The sequence below is a fragment of the Achroia grisella genome, unplaced genomic scaffold, assembly GCF_030625045.1.
Source record: "Achroia grisella isolate CSIRO2021 unplaced genomic scaffold, CSIRO_AGI_Agris_v1 utg2167, whole genome shotgun sequence".
In the NCBI taxonomy this organism is placed as follows: Eukaryota; Metazoa; Arthropoda; class Insecta; order Lepidoptera; family Pyralidae; genus Achroia; species Achroia grisella.
The window spans coordinates 524,690-541,996 of NW_026712716.1; the positions used below are offsets into that span (position 1 = coordinate 524,690).

The 17,307-nt window shown below is 36.4% G+C and overlaps 1 protein-coding gene across 1 annotated transcript in view; it reads left to right on the forward strand.

The window, feature by feature from the left end:
- Positions 1-17,307, forward strand: part of LOC131842365 (rho GTPase-activating protein 7) — a 396,667-nt gene that overhangs the window by 345,709 nt on the left and 33,651 nt on the right. Inside the window, exon 4 of the mRNA XM_059190907.1 lies at positions 15,471-15,584. Coding sequence (XP_059046890.1) covers positions 15,471-15,584 — 114 coding nt within the window. The remainder of the gene's footprint in view (positions 1-15,470; positions 15,585-17,307) is intronic.

Genomic DNA, 17,307 nt, shown 5'->3' on the forward strand with positions numbered 1-17,307 from the left:
CGGCTCACCTGATGGTAAGTGATTACCGCCGCCCATGAGCACCCGCAACACCATGGGATTGCAAGTACGTTGTCGGCCTTTTAAAAAGGAATAAGCTCTTTTCTTGAAGGTTTCAATACCGTATCGGTTCGGAAATACCATTGCTGGAAGGTGATTCCACAATGTGGTTGTGCGAGGCAAAAAGTTTCTAGAAAACCGCACTGTGGAAGACCGCCATTCATCCAGATGATAAGGATGGTATTTCAGGTTCTGGCGGGTGGTATGGTGGTGAAACTCAGCAGCTGGTATTAATAATTCCTCAGAACACTCCCCGTTATATATGAGGTAGAAAATGCACAGAGATGCAATATCACGCCGCAAAGCCAATAGGTCGAGTCTGTCACATAGACGTTGATTACCAATGATTCTGGCTGCTCGGTTCTGAATGCGGTCAAATGGAAGTAGCTGGTATTGTGGTGCTCCCGCCCAGAGATGAGAACAGTATTCCACATGCGGCCGGATCTGCGCCTTGTATAATTGCAAGCGATGGGCCGCCGTGAAATACCGTCTCACTCTACTGAGCACACCAAGCTTTTTTGAGGCTATTTTAGCCTTGTCCTCCAAATGACCGCAAAACTGAACGTCACTGGATATATCAACGCCAAGGACCTCGAGATTTGGCTTCACATCAAGGAGAGTGTCTTGAAACTGAGGAGATACGATAAATGGAATCTTTTTAGCGGTAAACGCGCTATTAAATCTATAGTTAACATATCCACATTTCGCTAAGAATAGAATAGAATAGAATAGAATAGAAAATCATTATTAATCATAGCTAATATTCGAATCCAACGCATTAAAGGCACTTACAATCCGAGAGACGGAGGTAGCCTCACCTCCGTCTCTCGGATTGTAAGTGTTAAATATGTTTAAACATGACTACCTCTCTACCCCTAAATGCCTATTATAAGCCAGCTTAGGCTATAATCCTGTAACAATATCGTTAAAACTCATCAGTGTAAGCACAGTGCCCATCCAATTTCAAGCGTGACAGCACGTGAGTAGCTCGCTTTATAACGCACTAGATAATCATATACAGGTTGATCTATTATGTGAGGGGCTTATGGGAGCATACTGCTAGGTATAATAATAATAATAATAATTCTTAACCTCCTCAACAATATCTTCCCCCAGCACAACCTCTCCCACACTTGGCTAAGGCCCGTGTAGGTGAGTATTACCTTCTTTTAAATCCATAAAAGAAGAAAAAAAAAGGAAAAACAGAAAAATAATAATCTCAGGACAATTCACACAGCGCCATCTAGACCCAAGTTAAGTTAGCTAAAGCTTGTGTTATTAGTACTAGACAACTGATACAAATACATAGATAATTTTTTATCGTAAATACATACATATTATACATAGAAATACCCAGACCGATAAACAATCATACTCATGAATACAAATGTTTGTGCCGTGCGAGGAATCGAACCTACGACCATTGGACGTAAAGCGGTGTGCTAGACCGCTAGACCATCGAGGTCGTCAAGATGTATAGGATTAGTTCTGCAAAGCGGTTTCACCCACAGTCTAATTTTTAAAAAGTGGTGGTCCATCTTTGTCTCCGACCCAACACCTCGCCTTATTACTAGTTTGCTTTAATGCTTCTTTATCGTTTGACATTTCTTCCATTTTTATTTTTACTAGACTCTTAAGGTTGTATATGAATATTATTAATTATTTCTTATGTTTATTTGCTCATAATCTCCCACAAGAATCTAAATATATATAACTCGAAGGTGACTGACATAGTGATCTATCAACGCACAGCCCAAACCACTAGACGGATTGGGCTGAAATTTGGCATGAGGTAGACGTTCTGACGTAGGCATCCGTTAAGAAAGGATTTTGATTAATTCTAAATAGGGGGGGATAAAATAGGTGTAGAAAGTTTGTATGAAACTTTGTCAATTTTAAACCGATCAAAAGCTAGTATCACCATGTATTTCATTGTCATAGAATTACAGATTGTATAACCATTTTAGTTCTCAAACGCCTCTTGTTATACTGTAATTATTATATAAAAAAAACATCTATTCAAAAGAGCAACACACAAGTTTCTTGCTCATACTTCTTGTGATGAATCTGCATTCCGAATGAGTGGTAGAATCAAAATATGACTATTCAAAAGTACTTGTAATGAGTTTATTTGAATAAAGATTATTTCTATTTCTATTTCAAACTTACTATTATTATACTTATATTATTAAAAAATCATATATTGTTCATCGTCATCATCATTGCCTTGCCTTTATCCCATTATTTGTGGTCGGCGCAGTATGTCATTCTCTTCCACTGCTCTCTATCGGTCGTCATATCTAAACATACTCTTCTTTTATTCATATCATCTTTCACACAATCCATCCATCTTTTCTTAGGGCGTCCCCTCCCTTTACATCCATCCACATTCATATTATACTCTTTCCATAACACATGATCCTCGTTCCTCCACATAACATGCCCATACCAGCTCAATCTGTCCCTCCCTCCCTCCCAATCGTCTCCTTTAAATTGTGAAAAAAAAAATATAACAATAATTAGTTACTAACCTACAAGAATACGAGTAAAGTTTTGTGAAGCAATACCAAAAGACAAAGTAAAGGAAAATATTTTTCATCAAAACTGACCTTGGGACCTCTTTGTACATTTTTCGCTGCTTCTTATATTTCTAAATTTGGACACGGCCGTCGACTAGAAAAAAACACAGCTTGTATTTAAGCGAGGAGAAGACAGGGCTGCTACCTATGTATTCTCACTTGCAAATTTGTTTTAGCTCAGAGTCAGAATCGATCTTAACTAGTCTTATGACAAATTTCGGTATAGTAAAATTAATTATATACTTTATTGCACTTTTAAATACATGTTTTGAATATATGTTACAAATTGTGTTTATAAAGGAGGACTGGAAGGAGGATCTCTAAAAGAGATCTCTTCCAGTCAACCCAAAACAGCGTGGCACAGGTAATGGTGTGTGGGTCACAGGAGTGCAAATAATAAAAGTAAGAAAAGATAAACAAAAATTATATAAAAACTTTGAAAAAAAAATGTAGTACTTCCATGCCAATAGTATATATGTAATTTAATTGTGAATGTTTAATCATTCTAAACGCGATAAAAACGCGTGGAGGTCAACCTGACATGGTACATTGCTAGCAATAGGATCTTCCTAGATCCTATTGCTAGCAATGTACCATGGTTCAATGGATATATAGTCTGTCCAATTGCAACGGTAGATAAACAAAATTTGTTTATTGTTTTGCAAACATGAATGAAATAAATCTACTGATAATGCAGCAATGACCTTGTCTATTCAAAGTCATTTGGTCAATCTACTACCTACAGACAATTGCTTCTTCCGAAACCAATTCTGGTTCTATTGTTCAAATATACTTCATTTCTATGGTAATTATTTTATGATACTATAGAACAGTGATTCCCAAAGTGGTCTATATCGACCCCAGGGGTCTATGACGAACTGCAAGGGTTTTTTTTTTTTATTGAAGATAATGGAATGTTGCACCCGTCTGCGATAACGGTCTACGCTGGCGGGGCACTAGTGGAGGATGATAAGATGAGTATGAGGTCAGGTCAGTTAGCCCATCATGACAAATTGACCAGGAATTTGTCATGATGGTTTCCAGAGGATACCGCGTGGAGGTCAACCTGACATGGTACATTGTTAGCAATGGGGTCTTCAGGCCATATTACTAACAATCCTCTTTACCCCAACTGCAAGGGGTCTACGACAACGATCATCTTGTTGTTTTACTTTAACACTGAACTTAACTACAGTTAGCAATTTACAAAAAATAAATACCAGGTAAAAATGGGGGGTCACCGACCCTCAGCCACCACCAACCCAAAACCGAAAAATATGGCAAGGGGTCTACGACACAAAAAGGTTTGGGAACCTCTGTTATAGAAAATTTTAACAAGTTTATGATTATATATCAATACAAATTTGTATGAATGAAATCTTTATTATTAACAATAATATACGATGGCAACCCTGAATGAAGGTAGGGCTGGTATTGGAGCTCATTCACGGTTCGCTACCTCTATAGCTAATAACGGAACCCGAAAATCACTTTGTTGTCTGTCCTTTTGTCATTGTATTCAGTTCAACATCAGCTTCACTGTTTGCAGTAGTCAGTCTATGTTAAATATATTTTACCGACTTAAAAATATAGATACAACAATTGACTGAATCGTTTTTTTTATACATACTGTTGGCAACTCTAATTTAAGTGCGATAAAGATATTGTTCTTAAATTAGTGTTGCCAACCGTCCTGTTTTCTCAGGATATGTCCTACTTTTTGTAGTGTCCTGGGACGTCCTGAACAGTTTAGTTTATTTTTAAGATTATAATACATATAATTTTATTCATATATTTCGATGGCGATTGATAAATCTTCATATTTGATGTTTAGTTACTATAAAATGAGGCTCCCGCTGTCTGTTTGCTTAGATTAGGATTAGATGGCATTTGAACCCTTAGTAGTGACCTCAGACTAAAGTGGAGTCAGGGAAGTTGGCCCTCAGCTGCTCCAGAAGTCCTTTCGAAGTCAGCTGCGACCAACTGCATTATGTAGAAATAATAGAAATAGAAATAATCATTCAAATAAACTCATTACAAGCACTTTTGAATAGTCATATTTTGATTCTACCACTCATTCGGAATGCAAATTCGTCACAAGAAGAATGAGCAAGAAACTTGTGTGTTGCTCTTTTTAATAGAAGTTTTTTATATAAATAATTACTGTAATTATATCAAGTAAGAGGCATGCGATAATTAACATAGAAATCGCTACGCATTCTATGTCAGGCAGGAGTTGGCCATCAGCCGCTGGCCCCCTATCGTCCTGTGAAGCAGTAAAGGCCAGCGGGTAATAGATTGGAATAGATCGAGAAAAAGGTAATTATTATATTTACAGCTAGCTACTCGGCCCGTCTTCGCACGGGTGTACATGTATTACATGTACCTTCCTCTCTATCTATTTAAAAAAACCGCTTCAAAATCCGTTGCGTAGTTTTAAAGATTTAAGCATACATAGGGACGGACAGACAGCGAAGGGACTTTGTTTTATACTATGTAATGAAGTTCCCATGGCCGTTCCATAACTGATAACTACTTTCAATCGTTCTCTAACCGCAGAGGCATTTTCAAATGGCTGCTAAACTATAATAGTTAGTAATGCGCATAGTAGTTCGTGACTGTGTTCGCTCGATTTAGTTCGTTGCTCTCTTGTAAAGTAATTCCTTCTTTTAGTTCGTTTGCTCTGGACTCGACTTAAAAAAAGTCTGACTCTAGGCCTATAAGTATTTTCCCCGCAAATATGTACTTGTTTTTTTAGCAAGATTGCGTTTTATCAAATGAAGTAAAGAGAGAAAGATCTCTGAGCTTATTCGTAGTTCGTGTTTGGGAGCGTTTGTCTGGAACTAATTTGTTTTTCTTTAGCAAAATCAAGGACGAAAGAATGAAAGATCTACGAACTTATTCGCGTAGTTCGTGTTTTTAGAGTCATTGTCCGAACTATCTTGTTTTTCTTTAGCAATTTAGTTTCATCAAATGAACTAAAGAGCGAAGTATCTACATACTAATTCGCGTAGTTCGTTTTTAGGAGCGCTTGTCCGAACTAGCTTATTTTTCTTTAGCAAGATATCAGTTTATCAAAGGAACTAAAGAGCGAAAGATCTACGAACTTATTCCCGTAGTTCGTCTTTGGGAGCGCTCGAACTAGCTCATTAACTACACACGTCTAATAATATAGAAGAGGTCACATGTTGAGTGTCGGGTCTGACAAGCGGTAAGTAGTCAGACGCGGTATGTAGTCAGACGCGGAAACTTTTCTACCACAATAACTATCATTAGACAAGTACGTATTATGATAATTGGTTTCTTTAGTGTGTACATGCCTTATACTATTATTCGCTTCTCGCCCCGCCTTCGCACGGGTGTACATGTATTATACATATAAACCTTCCTATTGAATCACTCTATCTACTTAAAAAAACCGCTACAAAATACGTTGTGTAGTTCTAAAAATTTAAGTATATATAGGGACGGACAGACAGCGACAGCGACTGTTTTATACTGTGTAATGATTTGCTACTAGCCCTGGCTTTGCACGAGTGTATATATGTATCATATATATACAGTTATATATGTATCAAAATATTTTTATTTATGTAGGTCTATCACATACTTCTGTGATATATTGATATATGATATATTGACTACCTCGGTGGTCTAGCGGTCTAGCACACCGCTTTACGACCGACGGTCGCGGATTCCTCGCACGGTACAAACATTTGTATTCATAAGTATGATTGTATCGGTCTGGGTGTTTTCTATGTATAATATGTATGTATTTACAAAAAAAAATATCTATGTATATGTATCAGTTGTCTAGTACCCATAACACAAGCTTTAGCTAGCTTAACTTGGGTCTAGATGGCGCTGTGTGAATTGTCTTGAGATTATTATTATTAATCTTTTCGTGTTTTTAATAAATACTCCAATTTTTATTATTATTGTTGTAAACACCCTCGGTAGTCTAGTGGTAGGTCTGGTACACCGCATTACATACGATGGCCATGGCCATGGCCCACAACAATCATGCTCATGAATACAAATGTTTGTATCCAGCGAGGAATCGAACCCGCGACCATCGGAATTAAAACGGTACGCTAAACCACTAGACCACCGAGGCCATCCGTGCAATAAATTCAAATTCAATTAAAAAAAAAATATGTAAGACATTTTAGCCGCTTATGAACATAATTTTTCTAATACTATAATTTTTTCTCTACCGTCCAGTTCGGTATATAGATCCAATTGAGAAGAACTGGCAAGAAACTCAATTGAATTACTTTTTTTAAGCCAGTTTATTTACAATGTATATTTATATAGGTGTCTATGTCTGACATAAAATGAAAATCCCGTGCATGAACAACTATTGCCATGCACACTCGTCATTCAAGTAATCGTTTAGTGAGTATGTTAGGTTAGTTAGAGTAATAAATGTTGATACGAACAAAGTCGATGGAAACAGCTAGTATATAAATATTCGAGCGTCTAACGATGATAATGTAGCTTATTTTCGTAAATCACGTCGGAACATGTTTTCTGCGTTGTTGATATCGTGGGATATACATACAAACAAGGGCTCCTAATCTAGCCCTTTGTTTCGAGGTCTCCCATTATCTCAGCTTTGTTATGCAGCGTTACGAACTCATGAGAACCGTATCGTATTGCAATTTATTACGTATTTTACATATCCAACACAAATAATTATCGCATGCCTCTTACTTGTTATACTGTAATTATATATTAAAAAAACATCTATTAAAAAGAGCAACACACAAGTTTCTTGCTCATTCGTCTTGTGATGAATCTGCATTCCGAATGAGTGGTAGAATCAAAATATGACTATTCAAAAGTGCTTGTAATGAGTTTATTTGAATAAAGATTATTTCTATTGTATTCTTTTCTATTCCAACCACAATTGATACAAGAAATTTTCGATATACTGAGACTTTTTTTAAAGGATGATAATGGAATGGTGCACCCGCCTGCGCTAACGGTTTACGCTGACGGGGTACCAGTAGAGGATGATAGGATGAGCATGAAGTCAGATCAGTTAGCCCAACGTTGTCACGTTGGGCTAACTGTTGGGCATGTCTAAGGACTTTTTTATGGATGATAATGAGTTGGTGCACCCGCCTGCGCTAACGGTTTACGCTGACGGGGCACCAGTGGAGGATGATAAGATGAACATGAGGTCAGGTCAGTTAGCACAACATAACAAATTCACTAGAAATTTATTCACGATGATTTCCAGGAGGAACCGCGTGGAGGTCGATCTGACATGGTACATTGCTAGCAATGGGGTTATTAGTCCACATTACTAACAATCCCCTGCCTTCCGATATACCGAGTTTGCCTGACATATAATAATACTAGCTGCAACCGCGACTTCGGCCGCGTGGAATTTAACTTTATTTTCTAATATAAAAGTAGCTTAAGTTACTTCGTATTACATTAGCACCCTGCCAATAAAAGTCTCGTCAAAATCCGTCTAGCCATTTCAGAGATTAGTCGGAACAAACAGACAGACAGAAAATTAAAAAATAATGTTATTTTGGTGTATGTACCGTATATTCATATGCATGTAGTAAAAAGGTTATTGCAATATTACAAACAGACACTCCAATTTTAATTATATGTATAGATTACGTAATTCAGACATACCTAGTCATATAAACTTGTGTAATTTCAGTGTATGGACAAATATATAAATTTTGTGTATACATATAATTAAACTGAAACCCTTCGCTTTCAGCCCTTTGCTGTGAAAATCACGAGAGCCCGGCAGGGGTCGTAAAAACTTGTTTCATGACATTTTTGTCATGTCACTTCATAGTTAGCTGTTATAAACAGGGTGCTCTATATGTACATAAACAGGGTGCTCTTTATGTAGATAAACAGGATGCTCTACTCTGTGACTTTATTATTTATTCACAGTCTTCCTTATAGAGAACATGAAGAAAGTGAGTGTTTCAGTGATTCTCCGGACTTGAGAAAGTTATGTAGTTTCACAGTTTTATAAATTAACTTGTCTCATTTTGTTTACAGAAAAAAATTGTATATAACTAAGATTTGTGTGCTTTTTTTAGATATATAATATAACCTATCACTAACTAGCTTTTGCCCGCGACATTTGTCTCGCATTTATTTATCCCCTTAGGGGTGGAATTTATCAAACTCCTTTCTTAGAGGATACCTACGTCATAACATCTACCTGCATGGTAAATTTCAGCCCGATCCGTCCAGTGGTTTGGGCTGTGCGTTGATAGATCACTACGTCAGTCACCTTTGAGTTATATATATTTAGATATGATATTATATATATATTGTCTTCTCTATATCTTTATATATATAAAATTCTCGTGTCGCAGTGTTAGTTGCCATAGTTCTCCGAAACGGCTTACCGATTTTGATGAAACTTTATAAGTAGGTCTTACAATAGATTGTTACAATTAATAATTTGAATTTATCTATAAACTGTGTTTAAATCTCTCCACACAACATTAGATCCCGTAACGATACACAGATTCATTAGCGATGGATACGATCTTTCAACGCGTCATTGCAACAAATTGGTACAATAATCACTACCTTTATACTATATAGTATCTTTGGTATAACTAACATAGCATTAAACACAGGGTCGGATTGTGAATTTGTGGGGCCCTGGACTAAAACTTAGGGGCCTACTTAATTATATGACTCAACTACGACGACCTCGGTGGTCTAGCGGTCTAGCACACCGCTTTACGACCGATGGTCGCGGGTTCGATTCCTCGTACGGCACAAACATTTGTATTCGTGAGTATGATTGTTTGCATCGGTCTGGGTGTTTTCTATGTATAATATGTATGTATTTACAAAAAAAATAGAGATGTATATATGTATCAGCTATCTAGTACCCATAACACAAGCTTTAGCTAGCTTAACTTAGGTCTAGATGGCGCTGTGTGAATTGTCCTGAGATTATTATTATTATATAACTATAAAAATACACAAACCAAAAACAAACGACAGAGAATTCCCCGTTTCGTTAGATATGGCGCACATCCATGGGTTGATTAATCTCAGGGTTGTCAACCTTATAATAGGTTTTTTAATCTAAATATCCCCTATTATTTTTAGCGGGGGCTGGGGTCCCTTTATATCCACGGGGCCCTGGTCTGCAGCCCATAAACCCCGTAAATCCACCCCTGATTTAAATGGCCAGTTCATCCGTCTCGCTAACAAGCTTATGACAGCTGTGTCGACACTTTAATTGAATGTTTCTTTACACTTAACCTCGTGTCATTGTGATTTTGTTAAAGATATTCGGCTGTGATGGAATCTCTTTATATAAAAAGTGAAACTGACAGACTGTTCAATATACAGTCTAATTTGTTGTATTTGGATATATAATAATATAATCATCATTACGTAGTATAAAACAAAATCGCTGTCGCTGTCTGTCCGTCCCTATGTATGCTTAAATCTTTAAAACTACGCAACGGATTTTGAACCGTTTTTTTTAATAGATAGACTGATTCATGAGGAAGGTTTATATGTATAATACATGTACACCCGGGCGAAGCCGAGTAGCTAGTAGTAGTATACAAAAAGAGACATTATTTTGGAATTTAGCACTAAATAGACTGTTGAAATTGTTAATTAAAATACCAAGCGAGAGTAAGCTCCTTGCAAATGACTCGACACAATCTGATAATAATTTTGAATCAAAAGCTGCACGTGCATGCAAAGTTATAATTGTTTAGCGTTCCGCAACAATGAATGTGGAAACCAAGTATGTACAAATAAAAACAGGTAAGATTTTAAACTCTACATTTTATAAAACTAAAAGAATCAAATTTGTACAATAAATATCTGACAGCCCCGATGGTCTAGCGGTTTAGTGTATCGCTTTACTTTCGATGATCGCGAATTCGATTCCTCGCACGGTGCAATCATTTGTATTCATGATGATACGATTGATTGTATCGATCTGGGTTTATAACCTGTTTATATTATGTATGTATTTACAAAAAAAATATTTATATCAGTTATTTAGTACCCATAACACATGCTCTACTTAGCTGGGACTTTTTTTTTAAGGATGATAATGTAATGGTGCATTCGCCTGCGCTAACGGTTTACGCTGGCGGGCACCAGTGGAGGATGATAACATAAACATGAAGTCAGATCAGTTAGCCCAACGTGACAAATTCACTGGGAATTTATCACGATGGTTTCCAGGGGGAACCGCGTGGAGGTCGACCTGACATGGTACATTGCTAGCAATAAGATCATCAGTGCACATTACTAACAATTCCCTTCCCCCCCCCCTCTTAGCTGGGACTAGATGGCGCGGTGTGAATTGTCCATGACTTATTCCGAATAACAAATGTATATAACAAGAACTATAACTAAGAAATAACTCATAACAAGAACTAACAAAAAAATTACATCTTGCTCTTTTAAATAAATATTGTTCTAAGTGAATACACACTAGTAAGTAATACACAATAATATACAATAATAATAATAATAATAAGGCGGCTCACTCCCGGGAAAGATGCAGAAAGCGGTGCTCTTAGATTCTGTCCGCATTGTACGCCGCGCCGGTTGCTCTCCCTGGGGCCCTGAACCCCGGCCGACTGTGCTTCTCCTCTCCTTAAGAGGGGTCTTAAGGAGAGGAGATGGCAACATACCCCCGGCAGAAGCACAGCAGATGAGAATTTTTTGATAAAAATAATAATAAAACTCGTTATTGTGCATAAAAGAAACAAATAATTACAAAAAGGAAATAAAATAATATTATATATCTCTCTTTGATGGGGTGTTAAACTCGTCATTGCGGGTGAATATCACCAAACATAGACAATTATAAAAGAAATGATTATGATGACAAAAATTTGCGGACTATTCTACACGTGTTTAGAATTACAGCTTTCTGGAGAAGTATGAAAGTAAGTGAGTGAAGCTGTAATTATTATTATTATATATATATATTATATCGCCCTTTTTACGGGGGTAATATATTCAAACACGCGCCTTATTCAAGCATGGATGAGTTATGTGATGAAAAAAGAAATTTTCTTACTATTTTATTATTATTATTATTCTTTATTATTCTCCACACTTACGGGCCGAAACCAAGTAAGTGCAGAGTGTGTGTATGTGTGTGCGCGTGTATGTATGCGTGAGTGTGTGTGTACTTATTGTGTGCCTGGCGTGACTGGTGTTATATCATTTTCATCGATTTCGAGAAATTTTCGGACTGCACTGTACTATTTTATTATTATTATTATCATAGCCAGCAAAGTATCTAAAATGTGATAGAAGAATTTCCGTCGAGGGATTAACAAAACGCGGTCGATTGGATGCTTGATCACAATGTCGCATACCGCAGGGAAATCAGCGTGTAGCTGGAACTTTACAAATGTTTGACGTAAATCCGAATATTGAGGATGCTGTGGCTTACTTGGAACCGACTTATGAGAAAAGAGGGTGACGTTTATTTGTACTGAGTATTTGTATATTCTCCCAAATCTGAATTTAAATGAGTGTGTAATATTGTAAACAAGTACAACGTTTATTTGAAAAGAATACGAGCTGAGTTTCTTGTCAGTTCTTCTCAATTGGATCTATACACCGAACTGGACGATAGGGAAAAAATTAAAATTATAATGTAAATAACTTGACGTTCATAAGCGGCTAAAATGTCCAACATGAATTAATGATTTTTTAATTTGAATGATATCATCAGTAAATAACTACACCTATATTTTGTTTCAAAATAAATTGCAAATCCTTTGCTTTTACTTACTCAGAATGAATTTTAAAAGGAGAAAAAAAAATGTTTATAAAACAAGCTGTTTGGCGGCGGAAGTAAGTTAGTCTGAGATACTCATGCAGACGACTTTTTATTCTACCTCAAGTAAATTTATTTTTGCAATGCTCAATAAAGAGTTACGTTATGGTGCGGTGCGAGGGCGGTGCGAGTATCATGGAACTGATCCCACTTCAAATCTCGCCACCGAGACTGACTCATAAGCCAACTATTATATTTTCAATCTTTATATTATACTAGCTACTCGCCCCGGCTTCGCACGGTTTTACGTGTATTATATATATAAACCTTCCTCTTGAATCACTCTATCTGTTAAAAAAAATCGCTTCAAAATCCGTTGCGTAGTTTTAAAGATTTAAGCATACATAGGGACGGACAGACAGCGACAGCGACTTTGTTTTATACTATGTAATGATATGTAATTTAAATTATACAAATGTACAGTTAGCAAGTATATTCCAAGACTCTACAGTTTATGGTCCTTCGAGCCGGATATGTCACGCGGGCATATCCACAGTATACAACTAGTTTAAGCATAGCTTGTACGATCACCGACTAGACGTTTACAATTAATTTAAATTACACAAACCCGCGTTACAGCATCCTCAATAGACGGTGATTACTGAATAGAATTAAGTTTACAATAGGATTTACGTCTTCATTCATCTCCGTGGTGTGGAAAATTGATTTAAACCGGAGTTAAATTAAAACGTTTCACAATTATGCATATTCGTTTATTGTTAATGTTAACTCGAGTAATTGGTAAACTAATGATTAATACATCTAGTTAAAGTTAAACTGTTTATTATTTCGTTGAATAATCTCTAGGTTGGTTTTTTTATAATTATTTAATTTTCTTTGTAAACATATACATTAGTATGTGTTTCTAGCTAACTACCTTGGACAAAGAATTAGTCTAGCAATTCAAAGAGGGAACGCTGCCAGTATCTTCGGAACCTTGCCTAAAGGGACTCCTTTTAATAATATATTTTAGTTATTACATTATATTTTTTAAGGTTTCTAATTTTAGGTTCTTTGTTGTATAATTAAGTTATGTATATATATCATATTTATTTATTGTGAATTACTTAAATTATATTATGTAATATATTTCGAAATATCTAAATATAAATAACTCAAAGGTGACTGACATAGTGATCTATCAACGCACAGCCCAAACCACTGGACGGATCGGGCTGAAATTTGGCATGTGATGAATTTTGAGATGTTATGACGTAAGCATCCGCTAAGAAAGGATTTTGATTAATCCTGCCCCCAAGGGGATAAAATAGGGGATGAAAGTTTGTATGAAACTTTGTCAATTTTAAACCAATCGGGCTAAGACTTTGCCTGCATAAAGCTACTATGACGTAAGCATCCCCTAAGAAAGGATTTTGATAAATTCTACCCCTAAGGGGATAAATTATCGCGAGCGAAGCCGCGGGAAAACCTAGTATAATATAGTTTCTATATTAAATTTTACTCATATAATATGAGAATTGATAATAATAACCAAGGATGGGTCGTAACTGATCCGTACAGTAACAATAAAATATTAAACTTACCTTCTCGGCAATGGTTACAATTCCTTCAGAAATTCCAGCAATATCAAAATATATAACGCACTTGTCCCACTGAAGAAAACGCGATATATTCGCTTTCAATTACAAATTATAACAATGATATCATTACATAGTATAAAACAAAGTCGCTGTCGCTGTCTGTCCGTCCCTATGTATGCTTAAATCTTTAAAACTACGCAACGGATTTTGAAGCGGTTTTTTTTAATAGATAGAGTGATTCAAGAGGAAGGTTTATATGTATAATACAAGTACGGTATTATACATATAAACCTTCGACGGACGGACGAAGCCGGGGCGAGTTAAATCTAAGCATACATAGGGACGGACAGACAGCGAATTTGTTTTATACTATGTAATGATGATATCTAATTTACCCATAAAATAGAAATAGAAATGACCTTTCTTCAAATAAACTCATTACAAGCATTTTTGAATAGATGTTTTTATATAAATAATTATTCAATAACAAGTAACAGGCATGCGATAACATTGTCAGCCCTATGGACCGTAAGTTTTTCTATAAATAAAAGATATAACAAGAAAATAGTTCATCAGTCGCTTTATGGACAATGGTGGAAACGATTCTCGAGACAGATGATATTGTTACAGCGCCGCTTTATTGTGTGGAGGCTGGAGGCTGGGAGTTGGGAGGCAGATCTCTAAAGGCTCTTTAGAGCTGGGACAGCAGACGTCTCCGCTTTCACGTCACTTATACGACATTAATAATCGAAACGTGTTACACTAGTTGTTGATGTACGGATGTTACTTTGTTTGTAAAATAGTTTATTAATTACTACGGGTTCACATGTATTATACATATAAACCTTCCTCTTGAATCACTCTATCTATTAAACAAACCGCTTCAAAATCCGTTGCGTAGTTTTAAAGATTTAAGCATACATAGGGACAGGCAGCGACAGAGACTTTGTTTTATACTATGTAACTAACTACTCGCCCCGGCTTCGTATGAGTGTACATGTATTATACATATAAACCTTCCTCTTGAATCACTCTATCTATTAAAAAAACCGCTTCAAAATCCGTTGTGTAGTTTTAAAGATTTAAGCAAAGGTAGGGAAAAAATTATAATGTAAAAAACTTGACGTTCATAAGCGACTAAAATGAACAAACATAGGGACAGAAAGCGACAGCGACTTTGTTTTATACTAATGATGATATCAACACTCGCCCCGACTTCGCACGCGTGTACTTGTATTATACAAATATATAAACCTCCTCTAAAACATAAAAATCCTCTTGAATCACTCTATCTATTAAATAACCGCTTCAAAATCCGTTACGTAGTTTTGAAGATTTAAGCATAGAGACGGATAGACAGCGACAGCGACTTTGTTTTATACTATGTAATGATAATGATGATACGATAAATTTGGATAATTGTATGTAATAATGATATATTCTTGTCCACAGAACGACTCTGATGATGACCAGTGCGCGCTGAGCGACAAATGGCAGTACGAGAGGAAATCTCGCAGATGGTCGCGCGTGGTGGAGATAACTCCGCAGGCCCAGCGACGGCTACAGGTGATTTTATTATTTTAAACCAGAGGTTCCCAAACTCTTTTGTGTCGTAGACCCCTTGCCATATTTTTCGGTTTTGGGTAGACCCCCCATTTTTACCTGGTATTGATTTATTGAAAACATAAAGTGAAAACAAGATAAGGGGTCATCTTGTTTTCACTTTATGTTTTGTAACACTAAACTTCATTACAGTTAGAAATTTACAAAAAATCAATACCAGGTAAAAATGGAGGGCAGTTTGTCATAGACCCCTGGGGTCGATATAGACCACTTTGGGAATATCTGTGTTAAACTTTATTAGTGGGCTGATGATGATGTATGTCCAGCAGTGGACTGAAGTGGGCTGATGTCCAGCAGTGGAATGATGAAACTTTATTACAATGTCATAAACTTTTGTTTCGATCGCGGTTCAAGCACCTCTGGCTAGTAGTAGATAGTATACAATTTTTTTTTTTTTTAATGTGTCTCTAATTTCATTGTGCCTTTTGGCATAGGCCTCCTCTAGCGACTTCCATTGACTCCTATCCTGTGCAACTCTTCTCCATTTTGTGCCCACAGTTGACTTCAACTCATCTTCCCATTTCATTTCACAATTAAGTTACTTAAACTAAAAAATCTATACATATCACAAGAGGCACCGCTAGTCAACAATAAAGTTATTCAACAATGCACAGATAATTATGGGTACATACCTCAATATGGACTGTACAAAAGCATTTTGTAATTAAAATGCCCGGACATATTGTACATTTCACAGTGAGCTGCGAATAATGTACGTCGGTAGCACAAAGACTCGTGGCATTCATAGTTAAAATAAATATTCCACGCCAGAGAAATACCTTTCCCGTTTCATCTTCATTAAGGATACGGATCTCGAAATAGTGATTAAACTCAGTGGTAAAGGACACCTTCGAATGGTCGCGGGTTCGATTCCTCGCACGACACAAACGTTTGTATTCATGATTATGATTGTTTGTATCGGTCTGGGTGTTTTATGACTTCCGCATGGAATTTAACATTATTTTTCTAGAATCAAAGATTTTTTCTAAAATAAAAGTAGTCTAAGTTACTCCTTACTACATCAGCTACCTGCCAAAAAAAGCCCCGTCAAAATCGGTCCTGCCTTTTCAGAGATTAGCCGGAACAAAAACTCAGACAGACAGACAAAAGTTGTAAAACTTGTTATTTTGGTTTATGTACCGTATTTATATTGATATGCATGTAATAAAAAACGGTTATTTCAATATTACAAACAGACACTCCAATTTTATTTATATCTATAGATAAATAGTATTCCACGCCAATGAAATACCTTTTCCGTTTTATCTTCATTAAGGATTCGGATCTCGAAATAATGATAAAACTCCGTGGTCTGCGGTAAAGGACACCTTCCAATGGTCGCGGGTTCGATTCCTCGCACGGCACATTTATATATTACGGCATATTTTTGTATTTTATAGTATGTCTTACATAACATAACACCAACAGTATTTCTTAAACAGTGCCTAAAACCAGTACGTTTAACGCAACTGTAAGACATGCAGTCTATCTATATTATGTATGTATTTACAAAAAAAAATTATCTAAGCAATTGTGTCCGAAGAAATTTTAAAATCTGGATTGGTATTAGAATCAAAAGTAAACCCGTATATATGAACTTCTTTACCTCATTAATTCATCATCATTGCCTTGCCTTCATCCCATTATTTGTGGTCGGCGCAGTAAG